Source organism: Engystomops pustulosus, chromosome 5, assembly GCF_040894005.1.
Source record: "Engystomops pustulosus chromosome 5, aEngPut4.maternal, whole genome shotgun sequence".
Classification (NCBI taxonomy): domain Eukaryota; kingdom Metazoa; phylum Chordata; class Amphibia; order Anura; family Leptodactylidae; genus Engystomops; species Engystomops pustulosus.
Genome location: NC_092415.1, coordinates 1,090,961 through 1,111,273, shown reverse-complemented (window position 1 = coordinate 1,111,273; position 20,313 = coordinate 1,090,961). Strand labels below are relative to the sequence as shown.

The 20,313-nt window shown below is 50.8% G+C and overlaps 1 protein-coding gene across 2 annotated transcripts in view; it reads left to right on the top strand.

The window, feature by feature from the left end:
- LOC140132322 (fucolectin-like) overlaps window positions 1-19,631 on the top strand; it is a 33,131-nt gene extending 13,500 nt beyond the window's left edge. For both annotated transcript variants that reach the window (XM_072150970.1, XM_072150971.1), the window contains 3 exons: window positions 13,740-13,813; window positions 14,314-14,602; window positions 19,279-19,631. In XM_072150970.1, coding sequence (XP_072007071.1) covers window positions 13,740-13,813; window positions 14,314-14,602; window positions 19,279-19,462 — 547 coding nt within the window. In that variant the 3' untranslated portion in view covers window positions 19,463-19,631. The remainder of the gene's footprint in view (window positions 1-13,739; window positions 13,814-14,313; window positions 14,603-19,278) is intronic.
- The last annotated feature ends 682 nt before the right edge of the window (window positions 19,632-20,313 follow it).

Below are 20,313 nucleotides of genomic sequence, written 5' to 3'. Positions count from 1 at the left end.
TACAATCTATTACTCTCTGTTATCAGCCATTACACCCCGGGGAGAGGAGACTGTACAGGGGGGAGACAATCTATTACTCTCTGTTATCAGCCATTACACCCCGGGGAGAGGAGACTGTACAGGGGGATACAATCTATTACTCTCTATTATCAGCCATTACACCCCGGGGAGAGGAGACTGTACAGGGGGATACAATCTATTACTCTCTGTTATCAGCCATTACATCCTGGGGAGAGGAGACTGTACAGGGGGGATACAATCTATTACTCTCTGTTATCAGCCATTACACCCCGGGGAGAGGAGACTGTACAGGGGGGGATACAATCTATTACTCTCTGTTATCAGCCATTACACCCCGGGGAGAGGAGACTGTACAGGGGGATACAATCTATTACTCTCTGTTATCAGCCATTACATCCAGGGGAGAGGAGACTGTACAGGGGGGATACAATCTATTACTCTCTGTTATCAGCCATTACATCCCGGGGAGAGGAGACTGTACAGGGGGGGATACAATCTATTACTCTCTGTTATCAGCCATTACATCCCGGGGAGAGAAGACAGTACAGGGGGGAATACAATCTATTACTCTCTGTTATCAGCCATTACACCCCGGGGAGAGGAGACTGTACAGGGGGGGGGGGGATACAATCTATTACTCTCTGTTATCAGCCATTACATCCTGGGGAGAGGAGACTGTACAGGGGGATACAATCTATTACTCTCTGTTATCAGCCATTACACCCCGGGGAGAGGAGACTGTACAGGGGGGAGACAATCTATTACTCTCTGTTATCAGCCATTACACCCCGGGGAGAGGAGACTGTACAGGGGGGGATACAATCTATTACTCTCTGTTATCAGCCATTACACCCCGGGGAGAGGAGACTGTACAGGGGGGAGACAATCTATTACTCTCTGTTATCAGCCATTACACCCCGGGGAGAGGAGACTGTACAGGGGGATACAATCTATTACTCTCTATTATCAGCCATTACACCCCGGGGAGAGGAGACTGTACAGGGGGATACAATCTATTACTCTCTGTTATCAGCCATTACATCCTGGGGAGAGGAGACTGTACAGGGGGGATACAATCTATTACTCTCTGTTATCAGCCATTACACCCCGGGGAGAGGAGACTGTACAGGGGGGGATACAATCTATTACTCTCTGTTATCAGCCATTACACCCCGGGGAGAGGAGACTGTACAGGGGGATACAATCTATTACTCTCTGTTATCAGCCATTACATCCAGGGGAGAGGAGACTGTACAGGGGGGATACAATCTATTACTCTCTGTTATCAGCCATTACATCCCGGGGAGAGGAGACTGTACAGGGGGGGATACAATCTATTACTCTCTGTTATCAGCCATTACACCCCGGGGAGAGGAGACTGTACAGGGGGGGGGGGGGGGGATACAATCTATTACTCTCTGTTATCAGCCATTACATCCTGGGGAGAGGAGACTGTACAGGGGGATACAATCTATTACTCTCTGTTATCAGCCATTACATCCCGGGGGGAGGAGACTGTACAGGGGGGATACAATCTATTACTCTCTGTTATCAGCCATTACACCCCGGGGAGAGGAGACTGTACAGGGGGATACAATCTATTACTCTCTGTTATCAGCCATTACATCCAGGGGAGAGGAGACTGTACAGGGGGGATACAATCTATTACTCTCTGTTATCAGCCATTACACCCCGGGGAGAGGAGACTGTACAGGGGGGGGATACAATCTATTACTCTCTGTTATCAGCCATTACATCCCGGGGAGAGGAGACTGTACAGGGAGGATACAATCTATTACTCTCTGTTATCAGCCATTACATCCCGGGGAGAGGAGACTGTACAGGGGGGGATACAATCTATTACTCTCTGTTATCAGCCATTACATCCCGGGGAGAGGACACTGTACAGGGGGATACAATCTATTACTCTCTGTTATCAGCCATTACATCCCGGGGAGAGGAGACTGTACAGGGGGGGATACAATCTATTACTCTCTGTTATCAGCCATTACACCCTGGGGAGAGGAGACTGTACAGGGGGGGATACAATCTATTACTCTCTGTTATCAGCCATTACACCCCGGGGAGAGGAGACTGTACAGGGGGGATACAATCTATTACTCTCTGTTATCAGCCATTACATCCCGGGGAGAGGAGACTGTACAGGGGGGATACAATCTATTACTCTCTGTTATCAGCCATTACACCCCGGGGAGAGGAGACTGTACAGGGGGGATACAATCTATTACTCTCTGTTATCAGCCATTACACCCCGGGGAGAGGAGACTGTACAGGGGGGGGGGGGGGATACAATCTATTACTCTCTGTTATCAGCCATTACACCCCGGGGAGAGGAGACTGTACAGGGGGGGATACAATCTATTACTCTCTGTTATCAGCCATTACATCCCGGGGACAGGAGACAGTACCAGGGGGATACAATCTATTACTCTCTGTTATCAGCCATTACACCCCGGGGAGAGGAGACTGTACAGGGGGGGATACAATCTATTACTCTCTGTTATCAGCCATTACACCCCGGGGAGAGGAGACTGTACAGGGGGATACAATCTATTACTCTCTGTTATCAGCCATTACATCCCGGGGAGAGGAGACTGTACAGGGGGGGATACAATCTATTACTCTCTGTTATCAGCCATTACACCCCGGGGAGAGGAGACTGTACAGGGGGATACAATCTATTACTCTCTGTTATCAGCCATTACATCCCGGGGAGAGGAGACTGTACAGGGGGGATACAATCTATTACTCTCTGTTATCAGCCATTACATCCTGGGGAGAGGAGACTGTACAGGGGGATACAATCTATTACTCTCTGTTATCAGCCATTACATCCCGGGGAGAGGAGACTGTACAGGGGGGGACACAATCTATTACTCTCTGTTATCAGCCATTACACCCCGGGGAGAGGAGACTGTACAGGGGGGGATACAATCTATTACTCTCTGTTATCAGCCATTACACCCCGGGGAGAGGAGACTGTACAGGGGGGATACAATCTATTACTCTCTGTTATCAGCCATTACATCCTGGGGAGAGGAGACTGTACAGGGGGGATACAATCTATTACTCTCTGTTATCAGCCATTACATCCTGGGGAGAGGAGACTGTACAGGGGGGGATACAATCTATTACTCTCTGTTATCAGCCATTACACCCCGGGGAGAGGAGACTGTACAGGGGGGATACAATCTATTACTCTCTGTTATCAGCCATTACATCCCGGGGAGAGGAGACTGTACAGGGGGGGATACAATCTATTACTCTCTGTTATCAGCCATTACATCCCGGGGAGAGGAGACTGTACAGGGGGGATACAATCTATTACTCTCTGTTATCAGCCATTACACCCCGGGGAGAGGAGACTGTATAGGGGGGGATACAATCTATTACTCTCTGTTATCAGCCATTACACCGCGGGGAGAGGAGACTGTACAGGGGGGATACAATCTATTACTCTCTGTTATCAGCCATTACATCCCGGGGAGAGGAGACTGTACAGGGGGGGGATACAATCTATTACTCTCTGTTATCAGGCATTACATCCCGGGGAGAGGAGACTGTACAGGAGGGGGATACAATCTATTACTCTCTGTTATCAGCCATTACATCCCGGGGAGAGGAGACTGTACAGGGGGGGATACAATCTATCACTCTCTGTTATCAGCCATTATACCCCGGGGAGAGGAGACTGTACAGGGGGGATACAATCTATTACTCTCTGTTATCAGCCATTACATCCCGGGGAGAGGAGACTGTACAGGGGGGATACAATCTATCACTCTCTGTTATCAGCCATTATACCCCGGGGAGAGGAGACTGTACAGGGGGGATACAATCTATCACTCTCTGTTATCAGCCATTATACCCCGGGGAGAGGAGACTGTACAGGGGGGGGATACAATCTATTACTCTCTGTTATCTGCCATTACATCCCGGGGAGAGGAGACTGTACAGGGGGGGATACAATCTATTACTCTCTGTTATCAGCCATTACATCCCGGGGAGAGGAGACTGTACAGGGGGGGATACAATCTATTACTCTCTGTTATCAGCCATTATACCCCGGGGAGAGGAGACTGTACAGGGGGGGGATACAATCTATTACTCTCTGTTATCAGGCATTACATCCCGGGGAGAGGAGACTGTACAGGAGGGGGATACAATCTATTACTCTCTGTTATCAGCCATTACATCCCGGGGAGAGGAGACTGTACAGGGGGGGATACAATCTATCACTCTCTGTTATCAGCCATTACACCCCGGGGAGAGGAGACTGTACAGGGGGATACAATCTATTACTCTCTGTTATCAGCCATTACACTCCGGGGAGAGGAGACTGTACAGGGGGGATACAATCTATTACTCTCTGTTATAAGCCATTACACCCCGGGGAGAGGAGACTGTACAGGGGGGGATACAATCTATTACTCTCTGTTATCAGCCATTACATCCCGGGGAGAGGAGACTGTACAGGGGGATACAATCTATTACTCTCTGTTATCAGCCATTACATCCCGGGGAGAGGAGACTGTACAGGGGGAGATACAATCTATTACTCTCTGTTATCAGCCATTACACCCCGGGGAGAGGAGACTGTACAGGGGGGATACAATCTATTACTCTCTGTTATCAGCCATTACACCCCGGGGAGAGGAGACTGTACAGGGGAGGATACAATCTATTACTCTCTGTTATCAGCCATTACACCCCGGGGAGAGGAGACTGTACAGGGGGATACAATCTATTACTCTCTGTTATCAGCCATTACACCCCGGGGAGAGGAGACTGTACAGGGGGGGATACAATCTATTACTCTCTGTTATCAGCCATTACATCCTGGGGAGAGGAGACTGTACAGGGGGGGATACAATCTATTACTCTCTGTTATCAGCCATTACATCCCGGGGAGAGGAGACTGTACAGGGGGGATACAATCTATTACTCTCTGTTATCAGCCATTACACCCCGGGGAGAGGAGACTGTACAGAGGGGATACAATCTATTACTCTCTGTTATCAGCCATTACATCCCGGGGAGAGGAGACTGTACAGGGGGGGATACAATCTATTACTCTCTGTTATCAGCCATTACATCCCGGGGAGAGGAGACTGTACAGGGGGGGGATACAATCTATTACTCTCTGTTATCAGCCATTACACCCCGGGGAGAGGAGACTGTACAGGGGAGATACAATCTATTACTCTCTGTTATCAGCCATTACACCCCGGGGAGAGGAGACTGTACAGGGGGGATACAATCTATTACTCTCTGTTATCAGCCATTACATCCTGGGGAGAGGAGACTGTACAGGGGGGGATACAATCTATTACTCTCTGTTATCAGCCATTACATCCCGGGGAGAGGAGACTGTACAGGGGGATACAATCTATTACTCTCTGTTATCTGCCATTACATCCCGGGGAGAGGAGACTGTACAGGGGGGATACAATCTATTACTCTCTGTTATCTGCCATTACATCCCGGGGAGAGGAGACTGTACAGGGGAGATACAATCTATTACTCTCTGTTATCAGCCATTACACCCCGGGGAGAGGAGACTGTACAGGGGGGGGGATACACTCTATTACTCTCTGTTATCAGCCATTACACCCCGGGGAGAGGAGACTGTACAGGGGGGATACAATCTATTACTCTCTGTTATCAGCCATTACATCCCGGGGAGAGGAGACTGTACAGGGGGATACAATCTATTACTCTCTGTTATCTGCCATTACATCCCGGGGAGAGGAGACTGTACAGGGGGGATACAATCTATTACTCTCTGTTATCAGCCATTACATCCCGGGGAGAGGAGACTGTACAGGGGGATACAATCTATTACTCTCTGTTATCAGCCATTACATCCCGGGGAGAGGAGACTGTACAGGGGGGATACAATCTATTACTCTCTGTTATCAGCCATTACACCCCGGGGAGAGGAGACTGTACAGGGGAGATACAATCTATTACTCTCTGTTATCAGCCATTACATCCTGGGGAGAGGAGACTGTACAGGGGGGATACAATCTATTACTCTCTGTTATCAGCCATTACACCCCGGGGAGAGGAGACTGTACAGGGGAGATACAATCTATTACTCTCTGTTATCTGCCATTACATCCCGGGGAGAGGAGACTGTACAGGGGGATACAATCTATTACTCTCTGTTATCAGCCATTACATCCTGGGGAGAGGAGACTGTACAGGGGGGATACAATCTATTACTCTCTGTTATCAGCCATTACACCCCGGGGAGAGGAGACTGTACAGGGGGGGATACAATCTATTACTCTCTGTTATCAGCCATTACATCCCGGGGAGAGGAGACTGTACAGGGGGGGATACAATCTATTACTCTCTGTTATCAGCCATTACACCCCGGGGAGAGGAGACTGTACAGGGGGGGATACAATCTATTACTCTCTGTTATCAGCCATTACATCCCGGGGAGAGGAGACTGTACAGGGGGGGATACAATCTATTACTCTCTGTTATCAGCCATTACATCCCGAGGAGAGGAGACTGTACAGGGGGGGATACAATCTATTACTCTCTGTTATCAGCCATTACATCCTGGGGAGAGGAGACTGTACAGAGGGGATACAATCTATTACTCTCTGTTATCAGCCATTACACCCCGGGGAGAGGAGACTGTACAGGGGGGGATACAATCTATTACTCTCTGTTATCAGCCATTACACCCCGGGGAGAGGAGACTGTACAGGGGGGGATACAATCTATTACTCTCTGTTATCAGCCATTACATCCCGGGGAGAGGAGACTGTACAGGGGGGGATACAATCTATTACTCTCTGTTATCAGCCATTACATCCCGAGGAGAGGAGACTGTACAGGGGGGGATACAATCTATTACTCTCTGTTATCAGCCATTACATCCCGGGGAGAGGAGACTGTACAGGGGGGGATACAATCTATTACTCTCTGTTATCAGCCATTACACCCCGGGGAGAGGAGACTGTACAGGGGGGGATACAATCTATTACTCTCTGTTATCAGCCATTACACCCCGGGGAGAGGAGACTGTACAGGGGAGATACAATCTATTACTCTCTGTTATCAGCCATTACATCCTGGGGAGAGGAGACTGTACAGGGGGGATACAATCTATTACTCTCTGTTATCAGCCATTACATCCTGGGGAGAGGAGACTGTACAGGGGGGGATACAATCTATTACTCTCTGTTATCAGCCATTACACCCCGGGGAGAGGAGACTGTACAGGGTGGGATACAATCTATTACTCTCTGTTATCAGCCATTACATCCTGGGGAGAGGAGACTGTACAGGGGGGGATACAATCTATTACTCTCTGTTATCAGCCATTACATCCCGGGGAGAGGAGACTGTACAGGGGGATATAATCTATTACTCTCTGTTATCAGCCATTACATCCCGGGGAGAGGAGACTGTACAGGGGGGATACAATCTATTACTCTCTATTATCAGCCATTACATCCCGGGGAGAGGAGACTGTACAGGGGGGGATACAGTCTATTACTCTCTGTTATCAGCCATTACATCCCGGGGAGAGGAGACTGTACAGGGGGGATACAATCTATTACCCTCTGTTATCAGCCATTACATCCCGGGGAGAGGAGACTGTACAGGGGGGATACAATCTATTACTCTCTGTTATCAGCCATTACATCCTGGGGAGAGGAGACTGTACAGGGGGGATACAATCTATTACTCTCTGTTATCAGCCATTACATCCCGGGGAGAGTAGACTGTACAGGGGGGATACAATCTATTACTCTCTGTTATCAGCCATTACATCCCGGGGAGAGGAGACTGTACAGAGGGGGATACAATCTATTACTCTCTGTTATCAGCCATTACATCCTGGGGAGAGGAGACTGTACAGGGGGGGATACTATCTATTACCCTCTGTTATCAGCCATTACATCCCGGGGAGAGGAGACTGTACAGGGGGGATACAATCTATTACTCTCTGTTATCAGCCATTACATCCCGGGGAGAGGAGACTGTACAGGGGGGGATACAATCTATTACTCTCTGTTATCAGCCATTACACCCCGGGGAGAGGAGACTGTACAGGGGGGATACAATCTATTACTCTCTGTTATCAGCCATTACACCCCGGGGAGAGGAGACTGTACAGGGGGGATACAATCTATTACTCTCTGTTATCAGCCATTACATCCCGGGGAGAGGAGACTGTACAGGGGGGATACAATCTATTACTCTCTGTTATCAGCCATTACACCTCGGGGAGAGGAGACTGTACAGGGGGGATACAATCTATTACTCTCTGTTATCAGCCATTACATCCCGGGGAGAGGAGACTGTACAGGGGGGGATACAATCTATTACTCTCTGTTATCAGCCATTACATCCCGGGGAGAGGAGACTGTACAGGGGGATACAATCTATTACTCTCTGTTATCAGCCATTACACCCAGGGGAGAGGAGACTGTACAGGGGAGATAAAATCTATTACTCTCTGTTATCAGCCATTACACCCCGGGGAGAGGAGACTGTACAGGGGGGATACAATCTATTACTCTCTGTTATCAGCCATTACATCCCGGGGAGAGGAGACTGTACAGGGGGGATACAATCTATTACTCTCTGTTATCAGCCATTACATCCCGGGGAGAGGAGACTGTACAGGGGGGGGGGATACAATCTATTACTCTCTGTTATCAGCCATTACATCCCGGGGACAGGAGACAGTACCAGGGGGATACAATCTATTACTCTCTGTTATCAGCCATTACATCCCGGGGAGAGGAGACTGTACAGGGGGGATACAATCTATTACTCTCTGTTATCAGCCATTACATCCCGGGGAGAGGAGACTGTACAGGGGGGATACAATCTATTACTCTCTGGTATCAGCCATTACACCCCGGGGAGAGGAGACTGTACAGGGGGGGTACAATCTATTACTCTCTGGTATCAGCCATTACACCCCGGGGAGAGGAGACTGTACAGCGGGGATACAATCTATTACTCTCTGTTATCAGCCATTACACCCTGGGGAGAGGAGACTGTACAGGGGGGATACAATCTATTACTCTCTGTTATCAGCCATTACACCCCGGGGAGAGGAGACTGTACAGGGGAGATACAATCTATTACTCTCTGTTATCAGCCATTACATCCCGGGGAGAGGAGACTGTACAGGGGGGATACAATCTATTACTCTCTGTTATCAGCCATTATATCCCGGGGAGAGGAGACTGTACAGGGGGGATACAATCTATTACCCTCTGTTATCAGCCATTACATCCCGGGGAGAGGAGACTGTACAGGGGGGATACAATCTATTACTCTCTGTTATCAGCCATTACACCCCGGGGAGAGGAGACTGTACAGGGGGATACAATCTATTACTCTCTGTTATCAGCCATTACATCCCGGGGAGAGGAGACTGTACAGGGGAGGATACAATCTATTACTCTCTGTTATCAGCCATTACATCCCGGGGAGAGGAGACTGTACAGGGGGATACAATCTATTACTCTCTGTTATCAGCCATTACATCCCGGGGAGAGGAGACTGTACAGGGGGGATACAATCTATTACTCTCTGTTATCAGCCATTACACCCCGGGGAGAGGAGACTGTACAGGGGGGGGGGGGATACAATCTATTACTCTCTGTTATCAGCCATTACTTCCCGGGGAGAGGAGAGTGTACAGGGGGGATACAATCTATTACTCTCTGTTATCAGCCATTACACCCCGGGGAGAGGAGACTGTACAGGGGGATACAATCTATTACTCTCTGTTATCAGCCATTACACCCCGGGGAGAGGAGACTGTACAGGGGGGATACAATCTATTACTCTCTGTTATCAGCCATTACATCCTGGGGAGAGGAGACTGTACAGGGGGGATACAATCTATTACTCTCTGTTATCAGCCATTACATCCCGGGGAGAGGAGACTGTACAGGGGGGATACAATCTATTACTCTCTGTTATCAGCCATTACATCCCGGGGAGAGGAGACTGTACAGGGGGGATACAATCTATTACTCTCTGTTATCAGCCATTACTTCCCGGGGAGAGGAGAGTGTACAGGGGGGATACAATCTATTACTCTCTGTTATCAGCCATTACACCCCGGGGAGAGGAGACTGTACAGGGGGATACAATCTATTACTCTCTGTTATCAGCCATTACACCCCGGGGAGAGGAGACTGTACAGGGGGGATACAATCTATTACTCTCTGTTATCTGCCATTACATCCCGGGGAGAGGAGACTGTACAGGGGGGATACAATCTATTACTCTCTGTTATCAGCCATTACATCCCGGGGAGAGGAGACTGTACAGGGGGGATACAATCTATTACTCTCTGTTATCAGCCATTACATCCCGGGGAGAGGAGACTGTACAGGGGGGATACAATCTATTACTCTCTGTTATCAGCCATTACATCCCGGGGAGAGGAGACTGTACAGGGGGGATACAATCTATTACTCTCTGTTATCAGCCATTACATCCCGGGGAGAGGAGACTGTACAGGGGGGGGATACAATCTATTACTCTCTGTTATCAGCCATTACACCCCGGGGAGAGGAGACTGTACAGGGGAGATACAATCTATTACTCTCTGTTATCAGCCATTACATCCTGGGGAGAGGAGACTGTACAGGGGGAATACAATCTATTACTCTCTGTTATCAGCCATTACATCCCGGGGAGAGGAGACTGTACAGGGGGGATACAATCTATTACTCTCTGTTATCAGCCATTACATCCCGGGGACAGGAGACAGTACCAGGGGGGATACAATCTATTACTCTCTGTTATCAGCCATTACACCCCGGGGAGAGGAGACTGTACAGGGGGGGATACAATCTATTACTCTCTGTTATCAGCCATTACACCCCGGGAAGAGGAGACTGTACAGGGGGATACAATCTATTACTCTCTGTTATCAGCCACTACATCCCGGGGAGAGGAGACTGTACAGGGGGGATACAATCTATTACTCTCTGGTATCAGCCATTACACCCTGGGGAGAGGAGACTGTACAGGGGGGATACAATCTATTACTCACTGTTATCAGCCATTACACCCCGGGGAGAGGAGACTGTACAGGGGGGGATACAATCTATTACTCTCTGTTATCAGCCATTACGCTATTGTCACGGTGCTTGGTATGGGGACCGGAGGGCTGTCCCACAGCCTGGCAGCTCTCCAGCAGGTGGTGCTGGCAAGAAATATGGAGCGAGAGGATGATGTACTGGTTCTCCCTGGGGCAACCCCTGAGTGTCTGTAAGATAGGTCCCTGGGTAATTTATGGGGTGCTCTTGGTGTAACAGTCGTATTCATGGATCAGGCAACATTGTGCAAATCAACTTACAGTTTTTTTTTGGAAGACCAGGCAACAGGCCTAAACCGTTAACAGCAGCAGGTGCAGCAGGCAGGAAAGCTGGAGGGAGACAGCTGGTCCTAAGGAATGGTCATTCACAGCCTGGTAGATGGAGCCCAGTACGGACAGTGGACCTCTACTCCGGGGATTAGTCTCCTGACTTGGCCAAGGTGTCAGGCAGAGGCTCCTCTGCTTCCTGCTAGTGTGTCTGGATGGCAGCTCTGCAGGAGCCGCACACTGGACCTTCTTCTCACTCTGCTGACTAGCCGTGAGGTCTGACTTTCTGACCATGTGCTCCTGCCCACTAGGGGGTTTTTATACTCCCCTGGTCAGGTGGCAGCACCCTCCAATCAGCTTCCAGCTTGCTTTACAATAATACAAAGGATATCATTGGTTAATAACATTTCACATGTTAACTCTTGCCTTACCAGGCAGCTGCAATGACTAAGTGTCCCCAGCAGTTGCTTCTGAGTGACACAGCTGATAGCACCTGACAAGGAGTGGGTGCTATTTGCAACGACCATCAGGCCTATGCATCGGCAGGGGTGTTGCACAGTCGTGGCTCAGCAGATACCCCAATAGGGAAGCGGCTTCCACATTGTCCCTGGGTTTCAGTGTTGGGTTTTTTATCCCCTTTACGCTTCGTAGGGAGAGTTTCTGTGCGGACAATTTGTGTTGTGCAATAAAATCAAGAAGGATTGTCACCCGCGTTTCACTAATTTTTGGGTATCTCCCCTTGGGCTGGTGTCGAAAAGAAAGAGCAGGGAAAGTCTAGGTGAATGATGGCGTTTCATTGGAGGAATTTCATAAGAACTTTTCATAGGGTGGTCACGTTGATACCAAGGCCTGGCCCCGGGGCCCTTATAAGTCCGATATTGAATGGGCTTTTTGCCTGTTGCCTGTGCACCCTGATTGCTACCATCTGTCGGGTTGCTTTGTGGAGGAGTATTACTATGACACCTGGCTACCGATTGGTTGCTGGATCTCTTGTCACCAGTTCGATGTGTTCCTTTTTGTTAACGACCGTGGAGAAGATGGAGGGTCCGTGTTTTAGGGTTTAGAATTGGATTCAGAATCCGTGGTATTCCGCTTTCCCCAGGATAAGTTGAACTCCTCGGTCGACTTTCGGCAGTTACAATCCCTATTAAGTATGTTGTATTTCTATGGCGTATTATGTCCATGGGAGGTTTCACCTACCTGTGCCCCCGGAGCTCGGCAGCTTCACTTACCGTGCCGCGCTCCAGCGGTGGTCCCCTCGCTCCGGGGCACATCTAAGCCTCCTAGGTCATCTAAGATTGAAAGGGCCAGCCCACCATTGATTGGCGCTGGCCGACCCCCCATCCAAAGATAAGCCCTTCCTGTGTCCCCTGCCGGATCTTCGTGCCTTGTGCCCTAGAGAAAGCTTGTTCCTGTATGCTCCCTGCCGGTATTGAGACTTCCTGTTGTGACCCCGGTTCCGTTCCTGACAACGTTCTCCTGCTGCCTGTCCTGACCTCCTGCTCTGCCTCTGACCTTGATCCTGTGCCGCCTGTCCTAACCTCCTGCTCTGCCCCTGACCTTGATCCTGTGCCGCCTGTCCTGACCTCCTGCTCTGCCTCTGTCCTTGATCCTGTGCCGCCTGTCCTGATCTCCTGCTCTGCCTCTGTCCTTGATCCTGTGCCGCCTGTCCTGACCTCCTGCTCTGCCTCTGTCCTTGATCCTGTGCCGCCTGCCCTGATCTCCTGCTCTGCCTCTGTCCTTGATCCTGTGCCGCCTGTCCTGATCTCCTGCTCTGCCTCTGTCCTTGATCCTGTGCCGCCTGTCCTGACCTCCTGCTCTGCCTCTGTCCTTGATCCTGTGCCGCCTGCCCTGACCTCCCGCTCTGCCCCTGACCTTGATCCTGTGCTGCCTGCCCTGACCTCCTGCTCTGCCCCTGACCTTGATCCTGTGCCCCTGCCCTGACCTCCTGCTCTGCCCCTGACCTCGATCCTGTGCCTCTGTACGACTCTGTACCTCTCCTTGGCCGCCACCACGGACAAAGTTACGCCTGTGGAGCGACCTGGTTGTACCACGCTACAACAAGTCCAACCTGCTTTGTGGCGGGCTCTGGTGAAAACCGGGTGCCCCTCCCAGGTGTCGGCTTATGTCATCATCTGTGGTGGTACAGAAGGTCCACTACCCTTGAATCCTGACAACAGTGAATGTTTGGGAAATAAATATCAGTAGAGAAATGCAGCTTTGGTAGTGACTGGAGTATAAGATGCACCTCAGGATCAGTAAGTAATGCACTTCCTTCTTACCTTCTTACATAGAAATATCTAACTTCCTCCTCCTCTTCCTCCAGGATGAATCCTGTGTCATCGCTGCTTCTGCTTGGATCTCTGGCCCTGACTCTGGGATGCCCTCCTGTACCCGGAGGTGAGATCAGATCTACACACAGGACTGTCCTGTAACATACCTGCAGCACAAACAGGACGGGGGGACAGGGGTATAACATGAAGGGGTGGTCCAAGGACCCAGAACCTCCACTACCAACCGGAAAGTAGAGTCTAGTAAGGATCAGATTAGAGCCGCAGAGGACAGAACTCTACATGTGGCTTCTCTCTACATACTAACTGCTAGAAGTCTCACTTTTTGGTAAATTTTTAATTCAATCTGCAACGTCCCTGCCAATGTGCATGGCAGAGGAGTAGTTGCGAATAAGCCCCAGATAAGGATGTTGCAAATCATTTTGGCAGAATGTTGGACGTGGGCAGCACCATGACTTTCCGGATCCGCCTGGAGGAGCCATTTTTATATTAACCACAAATCCGTCTTCTCCGTCCATGTTTCTTCTTCTACTGGACGGCAGGACAACGGTGAAGGTCTCACATCTAAGCTTCTTATTCCTGAATTCTCCTCTCTTCTTGTCTCCTCAGCAATAAACGTAGCGAGATATGGAGAAGCTTCCCAGGACTCGGACCACTATTTCCCTAACAATCCAAAAGCAAGTGCCAGAAATGCCATAGATGGCGTCAAATATGTGAATTATGACAGAGGTTCCTGCACTCACACCACTGGACTGAACCGTCCGTGGTGGAGGTTGAACCTGAAAAACATCTACAAGATATCAAGTGTTATCCTTTTAAATAGAGGAGACTGCTGCGCAGCGAGACTGCTGGGAGCTCAGATCCGAATTGGGAACTCGCCCTACAATGACAACCCAGTGTAAGTCACTCAGATTGGGCCTTTCTGGACCAAAAGTCCATTGGATCATTCAAAAAAGTTGATTTCAAGAGCTCAATCTACATATAGACATAAACTATACACATTTATCATTATAATGAGGTTCTAAATGGATCATAATTTTACTTCTAGCAAAGATGAGACATACACACATTACAGAACCTATCAGGAGAGAGCTGATAGCTAGGGCTCAGGAGAGAGCTGGTGGTCAGGGCTCAGGAGAGAGCTGATAGCTAGGGCTCAGGAGAGAGCTGGTGGTCAGGTGTCAGGAGAGAGCTGATAGCTAGGGCTCAGGAGAGAGCTGGTGGTCAGGTGTCAGGAGAGAGCTGATAGCTAGGGCTCAGGAGAGAGCTGGTGGTCAGATGTCAGGAGAGAGCTGATAGCTAGGGCTCAGGAGAGAGCTGGTGGTCAGGGGTCAGGAAGAGAGCTGATAGCTAGGGCTCAGGAGAGAGATGGTGGTCAGGTGTCAGGAGAGAGCTGATAGCTAGGGCTCAGGAGAGAGCTGGTGGTCAGGGGTCAGGAAGAGAGCTTATAGCTAGAGCTCAGGAGAGAGCTGGTGGTCAGGGCTCAGGAGAGAGCTGATAGCTAGGGCTCAGGAGAGAGCTGGTGGTCAGGGCTCAGGAGAGAGCTGATAGCTAGGGCTCAGGAGAGAGCTGGTGGTCAGGGCTCAGGAGAGAGCTGATAGCTAGGGCTCAGGAGAGAGCTGGTGGTCAGGTGTCAGGAGAGAGCTGATAGCTAGGGCTCAGGAGAGAGCTGGTGGTCAGGGGTCAGGAAGAGAGCTGATAGCTAGAGCTCAGGAGAGAGCTGGTGGTCAGGGCTCAGGAGAGAGCTGATAGCTAGAGCTCAGGAGAGAGCTGGTGGTCAGGGCTCAGGAGAGAGCTGATAGCTAGGGCTCAGGAGAGAGCTGGTGGTCAGGGGTCAGGAAGAGAGCTGATAGCTAGGGCTCAGGAGAGAGCTGGTGGTCAGGGCTCAGGAGAGAGCTGATAGCTAGGGCTCAGGAGAGAGCTGGTGGTCAGGGCTCAGGAGAGAGCTGATAGCTAGGGCTCAGGAGAGAGCTGGTGGTCAGGTGTCAGGAGAGAGCTGATAGCTAGGGCTCAGGAGAGAGCTGGTGGTCAGGGGTCAGGAAGAGAGCTGATAGCTAGAGCTCAGGAGAGAGCTGGTGGTCAGGGCTCAGGAGAGAGCTGATAGCTAGAGCTCAGGAGAGAGCTGGTGGTCAGGGCTCAGGAGAGAGCTGATAGCTAGGGCTCAGGAGAGAGCTGGTGGTCAGGGGTCAGGAAGAGAGCTGATAGCTAGGGCTCAGGAGAGAGCTGGTGGTCAGGGCTCAGGAGAGAGCTGATAGCTAGGGCTCAGGAGAGAGCTGGTGGTCAGGTGTCAGGAGAGAGCTGATAGCTAGAGCTCAGGAGAGAGCTGGTGGTCAGGGCTCAGGAGAGAGCTGATAGCTAGGGCTCCAGGAGAGAGCTGGTGGTCAGGGGTCAGGAAGAGAGCTGATAGCTAGGGCTCAGGAGAGAGCTGGTGGTCAGGGCTCAGGAGAGAGCTGATAGCTAGGGCTCAGGAGAGAGCTGGTGGTCAGGTGTCAGGAGAGAGCTGATAGCTAGGGATCAGGAGAGAGCTGGTGGTCAGGTGTCAGGAGAGAGCTGATAGCTAGGGCTCAGGAGAGAGCTGGTGGTCAGGGGTCAGGAAGAGAGCTGATAGCTAGAGCTCAGGAGAGAGCTGGTGGTCAGGGGTCAGGAGAGGGCTGATAGCTAGGGCTCAGGAGAGAGCTGGTGGTCAAGGGTCAGGAGAGGGCTGGTGGTCAGGGGTGAGGAAAGAGCTGGTGGTCAGGGGTCAGGAGAGAGCTGGTGGGAAGGAGTCAGGAGAGAGCTGATAGCTGGGGCTCAGGAGAGAGCTGGTGGTCAGGTGTCAGGAGAGAGCTGATAGCTAGGGCTCAGGAGAGAGCTGGTGACCAGGGGTCAGGAGAGAGCTGATAGCTAGAGCTCAGGAGAGAGCTGGTGGTCAAGGGTCAGGAGAGGGCTGGTGGTCAGGGGTGAGGAAAGAGCTGGTGGTCAGGGGTCAGGAGAGAGCGGGTGGGAAGGAGTCAATAGAGAGCTAGTGGGCAGGGGTCAGGAGAGAGCTGGTGGTTCAGGGTCAGGAGAGATCTGGTGGTTCAGGGTCAGGAGAGATCTGGTGGTCAGAGTTCAGGAGAAGAGCAGGTGGTCAAGGGGCCAGGAGAGAGCTGGTGGTCAGGGGTGAGGAGAAAGCTGGTAGTCAGGGTTCAGGAGAACAGCAGGTGGTCAGGGGCAAGGAGAGAACTGGTGGTCAGGGTTCAGGAGAGAACTGGTGGTCAGGGATGATGAAAGAGCTGGTGTTCAGGGGTCAGGAGAGAGCTGATGGGAAGGAGGAGTCAATAGAGAGCTGGTGGGCAAGGGCCAGGAGAGAGATGGTAGTCAGGGGTCAGGTGAGCAGCTGGTGGTCAGGGGTCAGAAGAGATCTGGTGGTCAGGGGTCAGTAGAGAGCTGGTAGTCAGGAAAGAGCTAGTGGTCAAGGGTCAGGAAAGAGCTAGTGGTCAGGGGTCAGGAGAGAGCTGGTGGTTAGGGGTCAGGAGTTCAGCTAGTAGCCAGGTATCAGGAGAGAGCTGTTAGTCAGGGTTCAGGATTGATAGTGGGCAAGGGTGAGGAGAGAGCTGGTGGTTAGGGGTCAGGAGAGAGCTGGTGGTTAGGGGTCAGGAGAGAGATGGTGGTCAGGGATCAGGAGTTCAGCTAGTAGCCAGGTATCAGGAGAGAGCTGTTAGTCTGGGTTCAGGATTGATAGTGGGCAAGGGTGAGGAGAGAGCTGGTGGTTAGGGGTCAGGAGAGAGCTGGTGGTCAGGGATCAGGAGTTCAGCTAGTAGCCAGGTATCAGGAGAGACCTGTTAGTCAGGGTTCAGGATTGATAGTGGGCAAGGGTGAGGAGAGAGCTGCTAGTCAGGGTTAGAAGAACATCTGGTGGTCAGGGGTCAGGAGAGAGCTGGTGGTCAGAAAAACAGCTGGTAGTCAGGGGTCAGGAGAGGGCAGGTGGTCAGAGGTCAGAAGAGAGCTGGTGGTTAGGGGTCAGAAGAACAGGTGGTAGTCAGGGGTCAGGAAAGGGCAGGTGGTCAGAGGTCAGAAGAGAGCTGGTGGTTAGGGGTCAGAAGAACAGGTGGTAGTCAGGGGTCAGGAGAGAGGTGGTGGTCAGGGGTCAGAAGAACAGCTGGTATTCAGCTGGAAGTAAGGGGTAGTAGAGAGCTGGTGGTCAAGGGGTCAAGAGAAAGCTGATGGTAAGGGGTCAAGAGGGAGCTAGTGGTCAGGGGCCAGGAGAGAGCTGGTGGTCAGGGTTCAGGAGAACAGCAGGTGGTCAGGGTTCAGGAGAACAGCAGGTGGTCAGGGGCCAGGAGAGAGCTGGTGGTCAGGGGCCAGGAGAACAGCAGGTGGTCAGGGGCCAGGAGAACAGCAGGTGGTCAGGGGCCAGAAGAGAGCTGGTGGTCAGGGTTCAAGTGAACAGCAGGTGGTCAGGGGCCAGGAGAGAGCTGGTGGTCAGGGCTCAGGAGAACAGCAGGTGGTGAGGGGTCAGGAGAGAGCTGGTGGTCAGGGGTCAGGAGAGAGCTGGTGGTCAGGAGAACAGCTGGTATCCAGGGGTCAGGAGAGAGCTGGTGGTGAGGGGTCAGGAGAAAGCTGATAGTCTGGGTCAGGAGAGAGCTGGTGGCCAAGGGGTCAAGAGAGAGCTAGTGGGCAGGAGTCAGGAGAAAGCAAATGGGAAGGGGTCAAGAGGGACCTAGTGGTCTGAGGTCAGGAGACAGCTGATGGTCAGGGGTCAGGAGAGAGCTGGTGGGCAGTGCTCAGGAGAGCTGGTGGTCAGGAGAGAACTAGTGGGCAGGGGTCAGGAGGGAGCTGGTGGGCATGGGTCAAGAGTGAGCTGGTAGTCAGGCTCAGGAGAGAACTGGTGGTCAGGAGAGATCTATTGGGCAGGGGTCAGGAGAGAGCTGGTGGGCAGGGGTCAGGAGAGAACTGGTGGTCAGAAGAGAACTAGTGGGATGGGGTCAGAAGAGAGAGCTGGTGGTCAGGGGTTAGTAGAAAAACTGGTATCCAGGGGTCAGGAGAGCTGGTGGCCAGGGGCCAGGAGAGAGTTGGTGGTCAGGAGTTAGAGAGATAATAGTCAGGGGTCAGGAGAGCAGTATTTGCAGTATTTTTTGGGTCCCTTTAGGCTGTGTTCACACATGGCATTTTCCTTGCTTTAAGGGTTGCTTAAATGCGAAGCAGCGGGTGCTCGTTATTGATCGGATGCATTTCTAAACACAAGGTAAACGCTACCTGTGACCGCAGCCTGAAGTTTTAGAATGCAAGAGTAGGTGAAGGGTTGTCTGTAGTGGCGCACACACAAATTCAGGTACGGAACATCATGGTATGAAAAGCATTTATTAGAAAATCTCGGGTCACAACGCGTTTCGGAGTAGCGAAGACTCCTTTTTCAAGTGGTATGAGACTTAGTGGATTTATTCCATGTGAAAGAGCAACGTTTCAGCTCCAAACAGTGAGCCTTTCTCAAGTTGTAGAATGTTATCCCATGTTGCAAATTCCCAATATTTTCTGGTTATATGTTGAAATTTACTAAAAATCCAGAATTTTGCGAATCAAGCAGTCACAAGTTCTTGTTGGTTTTCTCTTCAGATGTGGGCAGGTCACGAATGTGCAGGATCTGACCTTGACGTTTTGCTGTTATGGTATGGAAGGTCAGTACGTCAGCGTGGTGATCCCAGGACGCAATGAGAAGCTGACACTGTGCGAGGTCGAGGTCTATGGATACATGATCGGTGACCAACCAATCTGGAATAGCTTCCAAGCAGCCGGATAACTTCACTAATATCACATCTTCTCTTTAGCCCTGGCTGATTCCTCACCTCCTCATGCTTTGCATCCACAGGAAACTTTCCACTGTATTATAACCTGGAGATCAGAAAGTCCATATTCTCCACCTCTACTTCCATGTTTAGTAAAACTCATAAACAAACATCTTGTCATTGCTCCATCTCGTACATTTTTATATCCTTCCTCCCAGGTGGGAGAAGACATTGAAAAAATGTATTGAGACTTGAAGATGATCCATTGAGTGCTGCAGCAATGGTTGTCCATCATGTCCGAGGCATCTTTACAGCATAGTCCTAGCTGATTCTGTGGATAGGTCCATGGTCCTGCCATCTTCTCAACCTGAAGTCCATGAATTCATTTATCCAGACTTCCAGCCAGGATAGTCTCCTGGAATAGGGGGGGAGGGGGCTTCCCGGCATCACTATCCAGTAGCAGGACTTGCATTGTAGCAATATGTTATATGCTATCCTGGCCTCTAGGGGTCTCACTACTTGTGTGTGTACAGTAAAGCAGGTAGCAACTTGTTGGTAGACAGACATGAATATGGGACATGTGTAATGGCAGCTTGTTGAATAAAGAGCCTGAGACCAACCACAGTGTGTGAAGCCAATACAGGAGAGTCAACTAACAGAACATGCATTATAGCCTTGTACCTAATCAAGTAGTAGATGACGAGGGACCATCTCACCCTGAGACTAGGGACCTGAATTCTCTCAGATGTTTGTTGTAAATCTAAATAAAACCATTATTCCTCATCAACTTTGGAATAGATTTGGCGTGGGGATCGTGCCCATTGCGGTTCCCTCCATCTGTTTAAATAAACTTGGTAAATACACT